Source organism: Dermochelys coriacea, chromosome 14 (assembly GCF_009764565.3).
Source record: "Dermochelys coriacea isolate rDerCor1 chromosome 14, rDerCor1.pri.v4, whole genome shotgun sequence".
Taxonomy (NCBI): Eukaryota; Metazoa; Chordata; order Testudines; family Dermochelyidae; genus Dermochelys; species Dermochelys coriacea.
Genome location: NC_050081.1, coordinates 37,857,170 through 37,873,365, shown reverse-complemented (window position 1 = coordinate 37,873,365; position 16,196 = coordinate 37,857,170). Strand labels below are relative to the sequence as shown.

General features: G+C 48.4%; 1 protein-coding gene across 2 annotated transcripts; it reads left to right on the top strand.

Moving 5' to 3' along the window:
* The first annotated feature begins 5,265 nt into the window (after window positions 1-5,265).
* On the top strand, window positions 5,266-15,805 carry LOC119842546 (early activation antigen CD69-like). Of its 2 annotated transcripts, none has more exons than XM_038370835.2 (6): window positions 5,266-5,405; window positions 9,475-10,038; window positions 10,771-10,875; window positions 12,486-12,655; window positions 14,331-14,434; window positions 14,694-15,805. In XM_038370835.2, exons 2-6 carry the CDS (start codon window positions 9,852-9,854, stop codon window positions 14,821-14,823), a joined length of 696 nt encoding a protein of 231 aa, XP_038226763.1. In that variant the 5' UTR covers window positions 5,266-5,405; window positions 9,475-9,851; the 3' UTR covers window positions 14,824-15,805. The 2 variants fall into 2 exon arrangements, with proteins under 2 accessions (XP_038226763.1, XP_038226762.1); XM_038370834.2 differs by having other exon boundaries at window positions 5,302-5,501.
* Window positions 15,806-16,196: the final 391 nt, after the last annotated feature.

The window sequence follows — 16,196 nt, the reverse complement described above, 5'->3', positions numbered from 1 at the left end:
ACATGTTGTGATCGGCGCAATCTATATGAAGGCTGAAGGACCGATTGATCAAGGTGATCAGGGCTACTTGTTCCGTCCTCAGTGGATAAGGAGAACAATGAGAAGTCCTGAGGAATCTCCATCCTTCGAGGTTTTTAAGGCCTGGCTTGACAAAGCCCTGATTGGGATGATTTAGTTGGTGTTGGTCCTGCTTGGAGCAGGGGGTTGGACTAGATGACCTCCTGAGGTCTCTTCCAACCTTAGTATTCGATGATTCCAGGGTTCTATTCCCACTTCAACCACAATCTCTTTTGTGCAAGTCACTTCACTCATCATAACAACCTTTTACGTACTTGAAGCCTGTTATCAGGCCTCCCCCTCAGTCTTCCAGTCTCCACACTAAACAAACCCAATTTTTTCAGTCTGTCCTTATGGGAGATGTAGTTCAGTTGGAGAGTCAGGGAGCAAGCGCAAGGGTGAATGGGGCCCAGTCTGGTTGAATCAGTATTAAATACTGCATTCACGCCAAACAGAGCGCCTCCGGGACAGGGGAAACAGCCCTAGTTAGGCAAATGGAAAAGGAGCCTCATTTGAGATGGAAATTTCTCAGCTGAGTGGGGATTTGAATAGCAAAGAGCCTGGGACACACACTTTTGAGGAAGCTGATCCAGTCACAGTGTCTATAGCTGCTGACACTCCGCAGCAGTGGAATCGGGAGCGTGTGCTCCAAGTGTGACAGTGCATAAGGGTGGGAGAGGACAGCATGTGTGTGGCCAAGTAGAGGGATGAGGCTGAAAGAACACTGTGCCTATGTGCTGTGCAGATCCCACCCCTAGACTGTGTGTGGTTGGGGCTCGGGTCCTTCACAAGAGGCTGTTAAGGAAACTTAAGGCAGCTGATCCAAGCTCATTGACATTCACGAGTGGCTTTGCATGAACTTCAATGAGCAATGGGGTGAGGCCCAGGATCAGAGGCAAATTATTAACATGGGAGCGTCTGTGGTCACCAGCCCTATGCAAGCACACAACAAAGAGACCAGCTCTTTTGCAAGAAGCTGTGGGAGGGAGACAAGTGGTGGCAGGTGGAAACCTGTCCTGTGCTCTCCACACTGCTTTCCCATGGAATATCCAGTCGATTTCAAGGCCTTGATCCTTATCTTCAAGGCGCTCCATGGACCGGGCCCAGGGTAGCCAAAGGAGCTGAAAGCTCTGAGATGAGGATCATGGGTAACAACTCTGCTTCTCAGGCACAAGGGATCCCTCTAGCTTAATGGTAAAGCACGTCAGTGCAGGGGCGAGCTTTCTTCGGGAACCTGCTTTGAAACAGGCGTGGATTCCCCTAGGCACTAAAGACCATCACAAACCTCCCTACTAAAACTAGCTGAAATATTTCAATCAAAAAAATTTTGGCTAAAAAAGTAGATGAGTCAACAGTGAAACAGTTTGCGAGTTCATGTCGATTTTGCCAATTTGCTCATTTTGGAGAGTGGGAAACCCCTTAAATGCTGAAGAAATCACAACGTTTTGTTTTGACATCTTCCATTCAAAATATCTTTTTTTTCCATTCAGAAATTTCCTTTCATTTTAGTTCTATCAATTCAACCATTTCAAAGAAAAAAGGCTTGAAATCAAAACCAAATATTTCATTTCGGGCCAAGCGAAAGGCGTTAGTTCCACCTCTTCTTTGTTGTTTGTTTTGTTTTATTTTTCATTTTGCCAATTTTTTTGTTGTTGAGACTTTCAGTCCAGCCCAACATTTCCCCCCCTTGACTTCTCAATATGGCCAATGAACTGGAAAAGGCGTTATTCACCCCGCACTGCTCTCGCCCTCCACTCTGATCTGCTTTCTCTGGTATACATACAGGTCAGGCTGTAGATAAGAGAAAACCCTCCATTCCACTGCCCACACAATTCGCCTACAGGGAAAGGATGAGAAAAAAACCAAACTCTATTGGCAGTTGTATGATTTAATTAGGGTGACCAGATGTCCCGTTTTTAAAGGGACAGTCCTGTTTTTTGGGACTTTTTCTTATATTACCCCCCGTCCCGTTTTTTCACAGTTGCCCTCTGGTCACCCTAGATTTAATGCACACCTGGTGACGAGAGCAGGATAAGAACATACTGAACAGAACTGATTGTCACCCACTCGCTAATCAAAAACCTCTCAAGGGCTTTTGCTAAAGCTTTCCCATCGAATGCTTCCTCTGCTCCCACGCTGACTCTTCCCCTTTCTCGCTAGGCTGAAGGATCTCCCATAACTAGAAAATTTCTGCTTGGTTCCCGCTCATGCTCCCTGTCTTTCCCAGCCAAGCCTTTCTATAGGAAGATGAAAAGGAGTACTTGTGGCACCTTAGAGACTAACAAATTTATTAGAGCATAAGCTTTCGTGAGCTACAGCTCACTTCATCGGAGCTCACGAAAGCTTATGCTCTAATAAATTTGTTAGTCCCTAAGGTGCCACAAGTACTCCTTTTCTTTTTGCGAATACAGACTAACACGGCTGCTACTCTGAAACCTATAGGAAGATGGAAAATGAAACAAGTTTCTGCTAACTCCACAGCTGGCCTTTGCTCTCTGATGCGAATGAGCTAGACATGTTCTGGACTCTGTAAAGATTTATGTATGTGATTAACTTGATGAACCCAGCAAGTTACTCAAGTCTTTGCAGCATCAGTGGCTGGTTCTGTTTCCTAGCTACTAAACTCCCTGGATGGTTTTGATTTTCCCCTCTGTATGTCACCGAATTTTGAAATACTTGGATGGGGCATTTATATCCCCTGTCACTTGTGGATGGGGTTCCAGTGGAGGGAATTGGAGGGTTCAGGCTTTCTGCAGATGCAGGCAGCATTGCTGCATTGATTATAATCAGAGCCATTCCACTATTTCAGAGCAATCAGTTCAGGCTTTCTGCAGACTCAGGAAGATGTCACTGTGTTGGTTACACTGAGGATACTCTTTCAAGGTTTTCCACACAACCTCAAGAGCTAGAAACTGACTACTTCATTTAATATGAGCTGAGACACCCGACAACAGTTCTGATACTGGTCCATGTTTCCCCAGTCACCAGTTTCTTTGGGAAAGACTGAAAACATACAATCGCTACCGATATAGAATTAAATTATGGACTTGATTGTGGAACCTTTACATTGGGTGATACTTTCTCATAGTAGTGGTCTCATTAATGTCATGGAAAAAGCGCTAACGAATGCAGGTGTCAGCATTGCACTAACGAATCCTAGAGCTTTCATATCATAGACTCATAGACTTTAAGGTCAGAAGGGACCATTATGATCGTCTAGTCTGACCTCCTGCACAACGCAGGCCACAGAATCTCACCCACCCGCTCCTGTAGTAAACCCCTAACCTATGTCTGAGCTATTGAAATCATGGTTTAAAGACTTCAAGGAGCAGAGAATCCTCCAGCAAGTGACCTGTACCCCATGCTACAGAGGAAGGCGAAAAACCCCCAGGGCCTCTGCCAATCTGCCCTGGAGGAAAATTCCTTCCTGACCCCAAATATGGCAATCAGCTGAACCCTGAGCATGTGGACAACACTCACCAGCCAGACACCCAGGAAAGAATTCTCTGTCGTAACTCAGAAGCCATTGGGCATATCTACCTCTAATATTCAAAGACCAATTAATTGCCAAAATTAGGCTATCCCATCATACCATCTCCTCCATAAAGTCATCAAGCTTAGTCTTGAAGCCAGATAGGTCTTTTGCCCCCACTTCGCCCCTTGGAAGGCTGTTCCAGAGCTTCACTCCTTTGATGGTTAGAAACCTTCATCTAATTTCCAGTCTAAACTTCCTGCTGGCCAGTTTATAAAACTATATACAGAGGAGTTTACAAGAGAACATCAGTTTGAAGTTTAGCTTGGGAAGCTTAAAATGCTGAATAATTCTCTTAGAATGCGTCTATCGGGAAGAATAGCTCTGTCCATTGGTTTATTTTTGCTGCGCTCATCGTGATGGCATGTGAGATCTTTATATGGCTGTAAAATCCAGCCTGGAATGTCACCCTCTCCTACTGTCCTACCACTGGGTGGCACCGTGCATAACATACCTTATTGACGCCAACCTCCGCCATACCTGGCCGGGCATTAAAGGCATCTATGGAAAACACATCTCTGGTTTCTCTCTCTCTAACTGGAGCTCTGTAGCCTGTCCGGAGCTAATACAGATGACTGACTTCCTAGGAGCAGCCCCATGCCCTGCTAAGTACAAGGTATCTGTGACGGGGCAGAGAGCCGGGTCAAGAGGAGAGGAAAGGGGACGGTGCTCATAGTGGAGGTTGAGAAGAAATGGTCCTTCCTTCCCCAGCCCACACCCAAAGAATCCCAGGACTCTGAAGCCATTGTGAGTTCTGGCTTATCTTTGTCTCTTGATAATTTTTTGGCCAAGAGGATGACTGATGCTGCGGCTGGTCAGCTGGGCTGGGGGATGGAGATATCACCCCCCCCCCCATCAAAGTCCCCTCCTCCAACCCTGCATCCCGCAACCCATTGCCTATCTCAAAGGCCAATTCATGTTCCCCCCCACTCGCCCTGATTCCCAGGCCTCCAGCATTCCTGAAGACAGCTGCAATACATATGTGGTTTAACTAGAGGCATGTGAATAATCTGGGAGCAGCCTAAAATAAATTCTCTTTAAAATCCCCTATGACCGATACGGGGGCCACTGTGCTGACTGGGCCCATATGTTTTCCATTTTAGGTCTTTAAGAGCCTCTGGGTCTCAGTTTGATGAAAGCTGTCCCAGGATCCCCAGCCAGCTTCACTGCAGCAGTAGGGTTGGGATGCACTGGCCCCCACTCCCTGACAGGAGCGCCAGGCAGGTGGGGGGGCGGGGGGGGGCAAGACCCCGCATCCTGACTCTGCTCTCCGGAAGGGGTACTGTAGGGGGGTTGGAGGGGCCTCCATCTGCTCTGGCCCAGGGCCCCAAAAAACAGTGATCTGCCTCTGTATAAAGGTGCCCTGTACCTCTACAGCATATTCCCTCCCTGCCAGGGGATCTGGGTACCAATCTGAGCCCCTTTATCCAAGTACACACCGGGGAGCCAACCAGGACGGTTAGGGCTGCAGATCCCTGTAGTGCAGACAGGCCCCAAGTCCAGAGTGGCCTGCAGGTTTCAGCGCCAGGGGAAATCTGCCCCCAAGCTGTGTTGCACGGGGAGACTTTAGCCCGGCCTGACCTGCCTGCCTCAGTGACCCTGCCGTGCTCACTGGGCCATGGAGTCTTTGGCACGGATCTCTGTGGCAGCTCAGCTTTCTGCCACCAGGGCAGGTTTCTGTTTCTGAAGGACGTGTTGGGGCGGTTTGGTTTGGTTTGAATCCTCTCCACAGTGCAGTTTGAATATTCTCCACAGAGCAGAGAGGAGCTGTGGGGCCAGCATATAACTGCCTGCTCTAGCCAGCCGACACAGGACCGTGAGTATCTCACAGCCCAGCAAACCCTCCATGATCGGAATTAACCCTTTCGCTGGTGTTAGTTCTCCTGCGGGGAGCTGCCTGGCTGCTGCTCAGGTGAGCAGAGAGCTGCAAGAGCCGGGTGGGGCAATATCTGCATGGGGAGTTCTCCTGCGGGAGGGGTTGGGCTGCCTCCATTCTGTCTCTCCCTGGCTTTGTCCCCACAAATCCAGTTTAACTCCCAGCTCAGTTGCCCCAGCGGGTCTCTGAGGGGCTAGTTGCAGGGGGCTCCTATGGGGCAGGGTGTGCAGGGGCAGATGCAATGCCCCTGGGCAGGCTGTAGTGAATGGTCTGGGACGTGTCTGCCCTGCAGAGCCAGCTGGGATCTGATTGCTTCACCCCACTGCAAAGCACCCGGATTTGTGCCCTGGGGTCAGACCCTTGGTGCCGGCTCTGTTGGATGCCTTTGCTGGGGCCGGAGCTGCCGAATTCACTCCCCGGGTTCCTGCCCCATTGCTCTGGCGCTGGCGGGCCCTGCAGATAGGAATCCTCCTGCAAACACCCCGGGCAGCAATTGCTGCTTCTCTCCCTGCCAGAGCAGATCCACAGAGACACTGGAGAGTGGTTGTCAGCTGCATTGGCTGGACTTGAGTTACCAATTATTAAATTCATAGGCCCTGATTTTTCTTTTTGCTGGCGGGTGCTTTTGAAGAGGTTGTGTGTGTTTTGGCGGGCATTCTGCTAGTTTTGGGGGGAGGCTATTTTCAGCATATGTAAACATTTCTTTCATATTCTAGTTATTGGATGTATCAGTCATTGGTATCTTTACTATTTTAATAATGATTCAGTTGTTATGAACTGCCTAATTACATTCTCATGAATTACAGTATATTAAGATAATTGCAGTCACCTACAAGCTGTGTTCACTAATGTCCCAGTTTAAAGACATTATGTCTCCAGCCCGCAATCTTATTTACATCTAGTTCCCTGGTATGGTCTTGATGCACGTTCAGGACAGCTGCATTATCCAGGTGAGAAGACTGGAGAGAATTTTTAAGTCTTCTGAAGCTAGAGAATGAGTTGGGGATGATACTGGCACAGTGAGATGGATTCAATTGCATATACTTCCAGAGTCCTGCAAATGATTCCAAGGTCTCTTTATTGATGGGTAACAGCTAATGTAGACCCCATCATTCTGTATGTATAGTTGGGTTTATATTTTGCCACGTCATAGAATTATAGAAGATTAGGGTTGGAAGAGACCTCAGGAGATCATCTAATCCGACTCCCTGCTCAAAGCAGGACCAACCCCAACTGAATTTGCATTTAACATTGAATTTCATCTGCCATTTAGTCACCCAGTCACCCATGTTAGGGGACTTATTCCTTCACCCGCTTACTTCCCTGGTCCTTCTCACATGACCAGAGAGCAACAATACCCCAAATCCAAAGGTGCAATAAACAATTTGATGTTTATTGGGGTGAACTTCCAGCAAGCATGATTCCAGTTTCCTTCCTTAGTGTCCCCTTCCCAGCTCTGACACCACAGAGCCTTACCTGTGTCCCTGTTCCCATTCCCCCCCTTAGCAAAACATGATTCCAATTTCCCTACCCCCATTCCCTGTTCCCATTCCCACCCCCCCCCCCACGCTTGCTGATTGACTGCAGACTATAGTAAAACTTGAGTTCTGCTTAGCTGAACCTTAACCAATCATTTTCCTGAAATTTAACTAACCAATCCTAACATATTGTAACATGATTATGTAACCAATTATATCCCACCACCTTCATTAGTTTACACCCAGCAAAATTAATTATACAGCAGACAGAAACAATCGCAGAACCAGACAGAGACCATGCCAATAAACAATAGCAAAGTGGGAACTATAATGACAAAACAATACAGAAGTGAGGATTTCACAACTACCCCTATAAAGACATAAGGGTTTCCCAGCTGTGTCTATTGATAAGAGAGTTCTTACCAGACAGAAAACTATCAAACTAAACTTCCTTTTGCATCCTCTAGGCCCTTCCCTTTCTCTGGAGGCGATAGATCGGGTCGCCTTTCCAACAGCCCCAGATTGCCTTATGTCAATGTGACTGGTTTGGGATGTGAGGAGGTGACCGGTCGCTTCCCAGCTTATGGCTGCCTCTGTTGCTTAGCCAAAGATCTTAGCCTAAGAACAGGGCCTCAGACCGTCGCCGTGAGAGGAGGCCCTTACACTGGCAGACGGTGATTTTGATTCTTTCGTTTGTACCTCTAGAACTAGCTAAGTGATAAGAATACACCTGAATTCTTAGAGAAAAGGCCTTTACAGACAGGCCTGAATATCTATATCCTAACAACCCAGTTTTCAGAGATCCTTTCATAGCTCTTCGCAGTCTGCCTGGGTCTTAACTCTCTTGAGTAGAATCATAGAATCCTAGACCTGGAAGGGGCCTCGAGAGGTCATCAAGTCCAGTCCCCTGCGCTCATGGCAGGACCAGCACCATCTAGGCCATCCCTGACAGGTGCTTGTCTAACCTGCTCTTAAAAATCTCCAGTGATGGAGATTCCACAACCTCCCTTGGCAATTTATTCCAGTGCTTAACCACCCTGACAGGAAGTTTTTCCTAATGTCCAGCCTCAACCTCCCTTGCTGCCATTTAAGCCCGTTGCTTCTTGTCCTATCCACAGAGGTTAAGGGGAACAATTTTTCTCCCTCCTCCTTGTAACAACCTTTTAGGTACTTGAAAATGGCTATCATGTCCCCTCTGTCTTCTCTCTTCTTGTATCAACTGCCGACGTTGGCACCTCACTGCTTCCCCCTTTTTCCAGATCACTGATGAATTTTGAACAGTACTGGTCCCAAGACAAGCCCCTCAGGGGACACCTCTGTTCACTCCTCTCCATTCTGAAAATGGACCATTTATTCCCGCCCTTTGTTTCCTACCTTTTAACTGGTGCGCCTGGCAATGCTTTCAGGATCATCTAACCTTCATTTAATTTAATGCCAAAACTTTTGCTATCTTAATCACTCTGCATCTGTTTATAAACAGGGATGGAGCAGTTTACTGCCTGACTGAAATGACATTTCATTTCCACTAGGGGGCAGCTGTCATTTTGCAACAGCTCTCCCCTGAGAGCCCTATCAGAACCACGCCCCTGACATTTTCACACAAGGCACAGCTGGCCTGTGGAACTCGCTGCCACAAGATCTCCTTGGTCAATCTTCTTTTCCAAATCCTGCCAAGCTCTTGGCATTTATAGATATAATGGGACCGTCCAGAGTTATAAACATCAATATTAGAAAATAACCTGGAGTGGGAAGGGCTCTAAACCCTCCTGGGCAAGGTATAAGCCCCAGCTTCTAACCAATGGGGGTGAGGGAGGAATCTGTCCCTGGGGCAGGTTATTCCATCACCATCCAGTACAGGGGTGTCCTGCCCCTCCCGCTGAAGCAGCTAGTGCTGGCAGGTGTTGGAGATGGGGCGCTCCCTTCAGAGCTGCTCAGTAACAGCTCTGCTGCTGTCATAGGGTTCAGCTGGGAATGTCTGTCTGCTGCTGCTCTCCCAGGCCCTGTCCTATCAGGGGTGCAGGGACTTCCTGGAGCATCCCCCAAAGGCAGAAAGAGGGAACTGCCCCCAGCCCCCCATGCAAAATTCCAGATACTCCAATTAAACCGTAACGACTTCTTGTAAACTATTTGCATAAGAGGAAGTGATCATTCCTGCTAATTCAGGTGTGGCTGTAACAACTATATAAACAGACATCACCAATCAGAGCTGGGGATCAGGACCCATTGACTCCAGTGGAGCGATGGCTAATTTCATCAGCTGGGGATCTAGGTTCAGTGATTTCAATGGAGCTGCCCCAATTCACACCATCAGATCTGGTCCCACGCTCTCTACATGAAACTGACCCCACTCCAGCGCATGCATCCATGGGTTTGTCAAGTGCTTTGGGATCCTTCAGATGACAATCTCTGCAGAGAAACCTGGGCAGTCCTAGCACTGTCAGCTCTAACTACCTCTGCTGTGCAGGGCTGTGGCTGGGCAGATAAAACACTGACACAAGCCAGCCAGAGTAACCTGACAATTCTCTCCACAGGGAAACCTCGAACCCAGACCCTACGGAAGCCAGTAAGAGGAAACAGAACCAGGATGATTCTGCGACCTGGAATTGATTTGGCCAACGCCTGCTAAGGCCTAGTTGACCCTGGGGATAAAAGCCGTGCCAAGGATACCTTTGAAACAGTTCATTCGAACACAACTTAGACCCAGCCTGGCTGGTCGGGGTATTCAGGTAAAACTCACAATCCAATTATATTTGAAAGGAGTTTTTCCTGATCACCCCACGTCACCAAACTGCGCCTGAGCTGTAATCCAGTGAGCTGCTTTGAAGATCTCCTTACGAAGGGCTCTGCCAGCGCTGCCAGACCCACTGTGAACAGGGCCATAGTTACCGCTGGCTGCAGAAAGGTGAACATGTCCCCCGTTTTGGAGTCCGCGATTCTTTCGGAGAGAGAAGAGATGTGGAAAGGGCTGTATCGTGCTGAGAAGATAAAGCCAAATCCACTCCTGGCTTCCCAGGAAACCCAAATGAAACCAAACGGAACAACTCATGTGACCATCCCACCAAAGGATGGAGAGAGCAGCAAAATCTATCCTGCAGGTACAGCTGCCTCTTTGGGATCTTCTTACACTTTAACTCAGGAGGGCCTTTATCTCCCTTTAGTGGCTGGACAGGTAAAATACACTTAAATTAGTCATGGCCTTCAATGTACTGCAGCCTTTCGCTCTGTGTCCAGAGATCTCTGCTTCAGTCCCTGCATAGTCACCTCAATTTATCCATCAGTGCAAGACAGGCTGGTCAAATTTCCATGAATGTCTTCTGGGTGGAAAATGCTTTTTTGAACAAGACAGATTTTTCCCCACAACTCTTTTTGCTCAGAAGTTTTCTGGGTTTCAAATGGAAACAATGCCAATCTTCATTTCTAACGGGAAGGTTTTTGTTTGGGAGGGGGAGAATTTTGTGTTTGAAGGAGGAAAAGAATCTATTTTTGATTTAAAATGTTGGGGTCTGCCCCCCCACCCCATCCTCTCCCCTTTTAGATAAACACTTTCACTGGAAACAGTTTGAAAGTGCTGGGGAAAACTCTGAAAACCTCCAGTTGAAACCCCTGTTTTTCTGATTTTATTTTTTTTTTAAGTTGAAAGAACTTTCCCCCCCCCCATTTGGAATGAAAATTTTCACTTCATGCTCTCTAAATTTCTCTATGTATATTTGTAAAATACCACCCCCCCTTTTTTTAAACCAGCTCCATTTGGTGCTGCTTATCAGTGCAGGGCGCATCTCTCCCTGCTCTAGCAGCACCGTGAGCATTAATGGCTGTTTCTATTACAGGTTTGCTCTCTAGGTTGAAATTACAGGCACGTCCGAGCGTGGTTCTCATTCTCATCCTGATCATCACTATCATCATCCTCATCATCGCCCTCATCGCCCTGTCAGGTGAGTGTGGAGCCTGCACTGGCCCCGTCTCTGTGTCTTACACTCCGTGCTGGAAATCTCAGAATCCCCCCCCCCAACTTCTCCCCCCTCCCCCACAGCCCACCCCTGCTTCAACAGTCACATCAGATTCTGCTGAGCCCGGGGTGTTTCTGTGGGGTCTCTCCCCCCCACCCCCCCAGTCAAGCTCCCACTGGCTGTTGGTTCGCTCTGCCATGTCACTCAAACAGACCTGGTTACCCAGGGCTGTGAGTCACCGTGTTACCCCCCTGTCTCCAGCAGGAGGGTGTCATACCTGTCCCCAGCTGGCTGTCAGCTCCCTAACACCACCAGCCTGTCAGCCTCGCAAGCCCTCTCCTCCCGGCTAGGCCAGCCCTGGCTTTACCTTGTAGATAACAATACCTGCACCCCAGCCCCCACATCCCTTTGCAGCGCGTCCCTGTGACCTCCAGCCCTGACACCGGCTACTCGCTGAAATCCCAGATCCTCTGCTCCAAAAGTGCAGCATGCCCCTATTTACCAGTTTTACCATAAACCACCGCTCCTGTATCACACACAGCCCTTGTGAGCATGGCTAATAAACAAGAGAGGTTTGTTCAGGAAAGAAAAAAGATTTAACTAGAAACGAGAGAACGAGGTGGGAACAAATGATAACAACACAAAACAAAACCACAAAACATGAACCTGGGTCTACACTCACCTTTCCTGTCTAATGAAGCCGCTTTCCCCCAAGTCCAGTGTCTTGTCGAGCTAGCTGGCTTCACAGGCACCTAGGTCCAAGCCTTCATGAAAACCCCCCCGGCTCCTCCTCAGTGAATGGATCCGGAGGGTCTTTTCCTCTCCTCTGGTATATTCAAACTGAGAGACAACAGTACCACCTGGTGTCTGGTTGCATCTATTCTCTACCTAGCATCTCACCTGTAGGTGTACAGGGGGTAACAGGTTTCAGAGTAGCAGCCGAGTTAGTCTGTATTCGCAAAAAGAAAAGGAGGACTTGTGGCACCTTAGAGACTAACAAATTTATTTGAGCGTAAGCTTTCGTGAGCTACAGCTCACGAAAGCTTACGCTCAAATAAATTTGTTAGTCTCTAAGGTGCCACAAGTCCTCCTTTTCTTTTTAGGGGGTAACAGCTCCACCTGGTGGCTGTTTATAATTATCTCATCGATTGGTTGATACCACACAAGGACTCACCACTGGCCTTTTTTTAGAGCACAGGTTTGTGCCCACAACACACTGCTCTGGTATTGCTTCCCCCACAGACCAGCCCTGCCATGCAGAAGCCGAAGTGCCTGACATGCGGGTGTAATCAGGTGTCTCACTGGCACCGTCTGTGCCTGCAGTTAACTGCAGGGGGCAAAACTGGGGCACAGCAAAGGAGACCAGGGCTGGAAACGTGGCTCCAAATTCACAGCTGGTGTCACTGGGGGGAGCTGGTGGATGGGCACTGGCCTCTCTCTGTTGTAAAGGGGAACATGTCTAGGCACAAGATCAGCTTCCCATGGTGTGCGTGCATGGTGTTCTGTGTTGTGGTGTCACTGGGGCAGCTGGGGGGGGGGGGTGGATTCAGCGGGAGAAGGGTAAATCTCTTACCCTGCTACTTTCTTATCTCCAGCAAAGAAATCTGAGCCATGTTCAGCTGGTCCTGCCTGCCCAGACGGCTGGATTGGGTACCTAGGGAAGTGTTACTATTTCTCAGAGACTGAAGGAAACTGGACCTACAGCCAGAACAACTGCTCTGCACTCGGTGCCTCCCTGGCTGTGATTGACACCCAGCAGGAAATGGTGAGACCCAGATCCTGGGCTCCACAGGGTGGGGATGGCAAAGGTGTCTTTATGCTGGGTTTGCCCTGGGGCTGTCAGGGCCCCAGATGCTGCTTGAATATAGGGCAACTTCTCACATCCCAGAATAGCCAGAGTACAGAGTGCTCCACCCACTCTCCATCCTCCCCGTTCACCAGGGATTGAGTCAGAGCAGTGTGGGGCTAATGTGCTGACGCTCGGCTCCAGGGGAATTCCCAGTGGGGGAATCTAGATGCTTTCCAGCCCCTTTTATGTGACAGGAGCATCATTGCCAACCCAGGTATTTAAAAATCAGCAGTCAGGACCCCCAAAACCATGAGATTGACTGTAAAATAACAGCTTCCAGGGCTTCTAATTTGTTTTCTGGTGTTGTAGCTTTTAGGGGGTCACATTTTCAAGATTATCTCTGCAACCATGAGAGTTAGAAACTTATGAAAGATGAGAGTCTCTTGTAATCACCTGACTCCAGGAGCTGGGGTGTTAAGAAAAACACCAAATAGCATGAGACTCTCAGTAAAATCACGGGATTTGGTCAGAATGCAGGAGTGGTAAAGGCCTGGAATGCCGCTGAGAGCCGAGCCAGATGGCTGCTAATTATCGGAACTGGTTGAAAATCAGAATTTCCAGCCTATGGGAAATTTAGGATAAAAACAAATGTCAAAATATCAGAATCGGGACAAGAAGCTGAAATAACTCAACTTTTAACTTTCCTTTCAGTTCCAGAAATATGTGACAATGTCTGGTTTTGACATTTGATCAAACCAATTTCTGTTGACACTCACAGATCAAAAGAGTTTGATTTGTCAAAGCAAATCAAAACATTTTGTTTCAGCATGGTTCAGCATTGAACAGCAGCTGTGGTTCCTCATGGGAGTTGTTGTTTGGGTGCCTTCTGCCCCCTTCTGTGCATTGAGATCCCGGGTTGGACTACATCACCCATGATGCCCAGCAGTGGCTCAGCTAATAGGGAAACCATGGTGCTTTATAGGAGATGTAGTCTAGGGGGAACCAGCCCATAGTAGAGGAAGATGGAGGTGTGAGGCACAACTATATTTCCCACGAGGCACCCTGGTAGCTCAGCTGGCTACAGACTAATGCTGAACTGACCCAAAACACAATAATTGCTCAGTGGAAAATGGAAAAAATTCAGCAAAACTGACATTTTTACTTTTGGAAAAATTCATTTTTGCAGGAAACACATTTTCTGTCACAGAATATTTTGACGGAAAAGTTCCAGCCAGCTCTACTAAATACACTAGACTAGTCGCAAAAAGAAAAGGAGGACTTGTGGCACCTTAAAGATTAACAAATTTATTTGACCATAAGCTTTCGTGAGCTACACCTCACTTCAAATAAATTTGTTAGTCTCTAAGGTGCCACAAGTACTGCTTTTCTTTTTGCGAATACAGACTAACACGGCTGCTACTCTGAAACTAGACTAGTCTTAGCACAATGTCCACACGTTGATTGACTTCCCCGTAGTTCATGGAGTGGATGGGTGCTGCCTCTGAGTCTAGACTGTTATTTCTTGGTGTAAAATTCCCAGCTTGGACCCCCTGCCCAGCACCCTGTGTAGTAGCTCAGAGAATCAAGTGCATGTTGTAGGGGGCCCAGAAATGGTGTGTGATGCATATTTACTTTTATTTTTCTAACAAAGAATTTCATGATGCACTATAAAGACATCCCCAACTATTGGATCGGCCTCTGGAGGGACCTGAACCAGCCCTGGAAATGGGCCAGTGGCACCGAATTCAGCAACTGGTGAGTCCCTCTGAGTTCTATTAACTCAGTGAATGATGCAGCTCACATTTAAAATGGAAGACTGGCCTTGTGGTTAAGGCACGGGGCTGTGACTTAGGAAATCTGGTTCAATTCCTGGTTTCACCCCAGGTTTGCTGTGACCTTTGGGAAAATTGCTTGGAGCCAGATTATGGCTGCTAGTTGAAGCTGCTTTCATAGTTTTGTTGGATTTATCATTATTAATTATTATTATGATTATTACTATTTGTTGCTGCTGCAGGTTTACAATTGCAGGAGGAGGATCATGTGCTTTTCTGAACAGCGGCGATGTTTCCAGTTCAGGCTGTTCGAGGGACGCACGCTGGATCTGCAGCAAACCCACGGAGAAACCAGAAGGCAGAGCAAAGTGACAGTGACCTGGATGAGGCGGGGCTTTGTCCTTTTAACGGGGCTATCCCAAGCTGCCTCAGCAAGTGGGGGACTTGATGGGGCTGGTGAACGGGGACAGCCGCAGCAGCAAGGAAGAGAGACGCTCACTGAAAGAAGCGTATAGCTCCTCCCCTTGGAGCCTCTGGCACTCATTGGTCCCTTTGGGAATGTGGGGTGCTCCAGGGATTTAACAGGGAGACCATATAATGTCGGTCTTTTTTGGCTCCATTCCAGCAGCCCCACCCTGAATTAAGGGTGAGACTCCATGGCCCTCCCAGACTGAGGGCAGCCCCTGTGTTCAGGTTTAATAACATTTGGAGCCTGCCGCTTAAAATCCATCCTTGGGGCTATGCTTACCTGGCTGCTATGTCCTCATCCATGTTCCTTTTCCTGCCCGCATGCAGCTACCCCCGGCCTGAGTGAACCCCTTGTAACCAGACAGCCAACACCCCAACAATCGGACAGATGGAACACCTAATAGCCATGGGACAGTCCAGGACGCAGCTGCCCTGTCCTTCATGAGCAACATGCTGTGACGGGCTGTGATATAAAGGCTCTGGCTCACTCTGTGCTACAAGGACAGGAATCTTTTGACTTGGAAACTGGAAGGGGAGCAGCCAAACCTGCAGCGTCCCTCCTCTCAGAGCAGGAGCCGGAGAAGAGCAGTGGCTAGACTGTCTCTGGAGGTGTTGTGGCCCCTGCAGCCATGGAGTGAAGGGGCCGGGGTGGCCCCGGCAATCTGGGGGAAGGACTCAAACTCCTGCTGTAAGGCGAGAAGGGCTGGTTTGCAGGCCCTGCTGCGAGGGCTGCAGGAGCGTGAAGAGTGGACAAGAGGATTGCTGGAATGTGCTAGGATAGACTGTGTGTGTGTGTGTGTGTGTGTGTGTGTGTGTGTGTGTGTGTGTGTGCAAAACTTTTATAATAATAAATTGGCTTCCAGAAGGGAAATTTTTATTTTGTAAACCTTAAATCCTTATGTGAATGGCTCCTCCCACCCCAACAGGGAAACTGAGGCAGCAGCTGCATCCTGCCAACAGGGCTGTGAGTGCCCCTCCCACAAAGGACTAATGAACTGATGACAGTATGTGTGTGTGTGTGTCTCTCTCTCTCTCTCTCTCTCTCCTTTTTCTGCCCGATCCTCTTCATCTTTCCCACTGCCTGCCAAGGGGTGATGTTCTCTAGGGGAAGGCTCGCCACTCACTAGAGGAAGGGCTTTTCTCTGGTCTCTGCATATAAAGGGCAGGGATCAGCCTGATGTCTCTTCCCAGGGAAAGAACTTGTCTGTCATGAGCACAGTAGAATGTGTGTTTGTGTGAGAGAGAGAAAGATCAAAGAGCTGAGCTGTTCTCTGTCT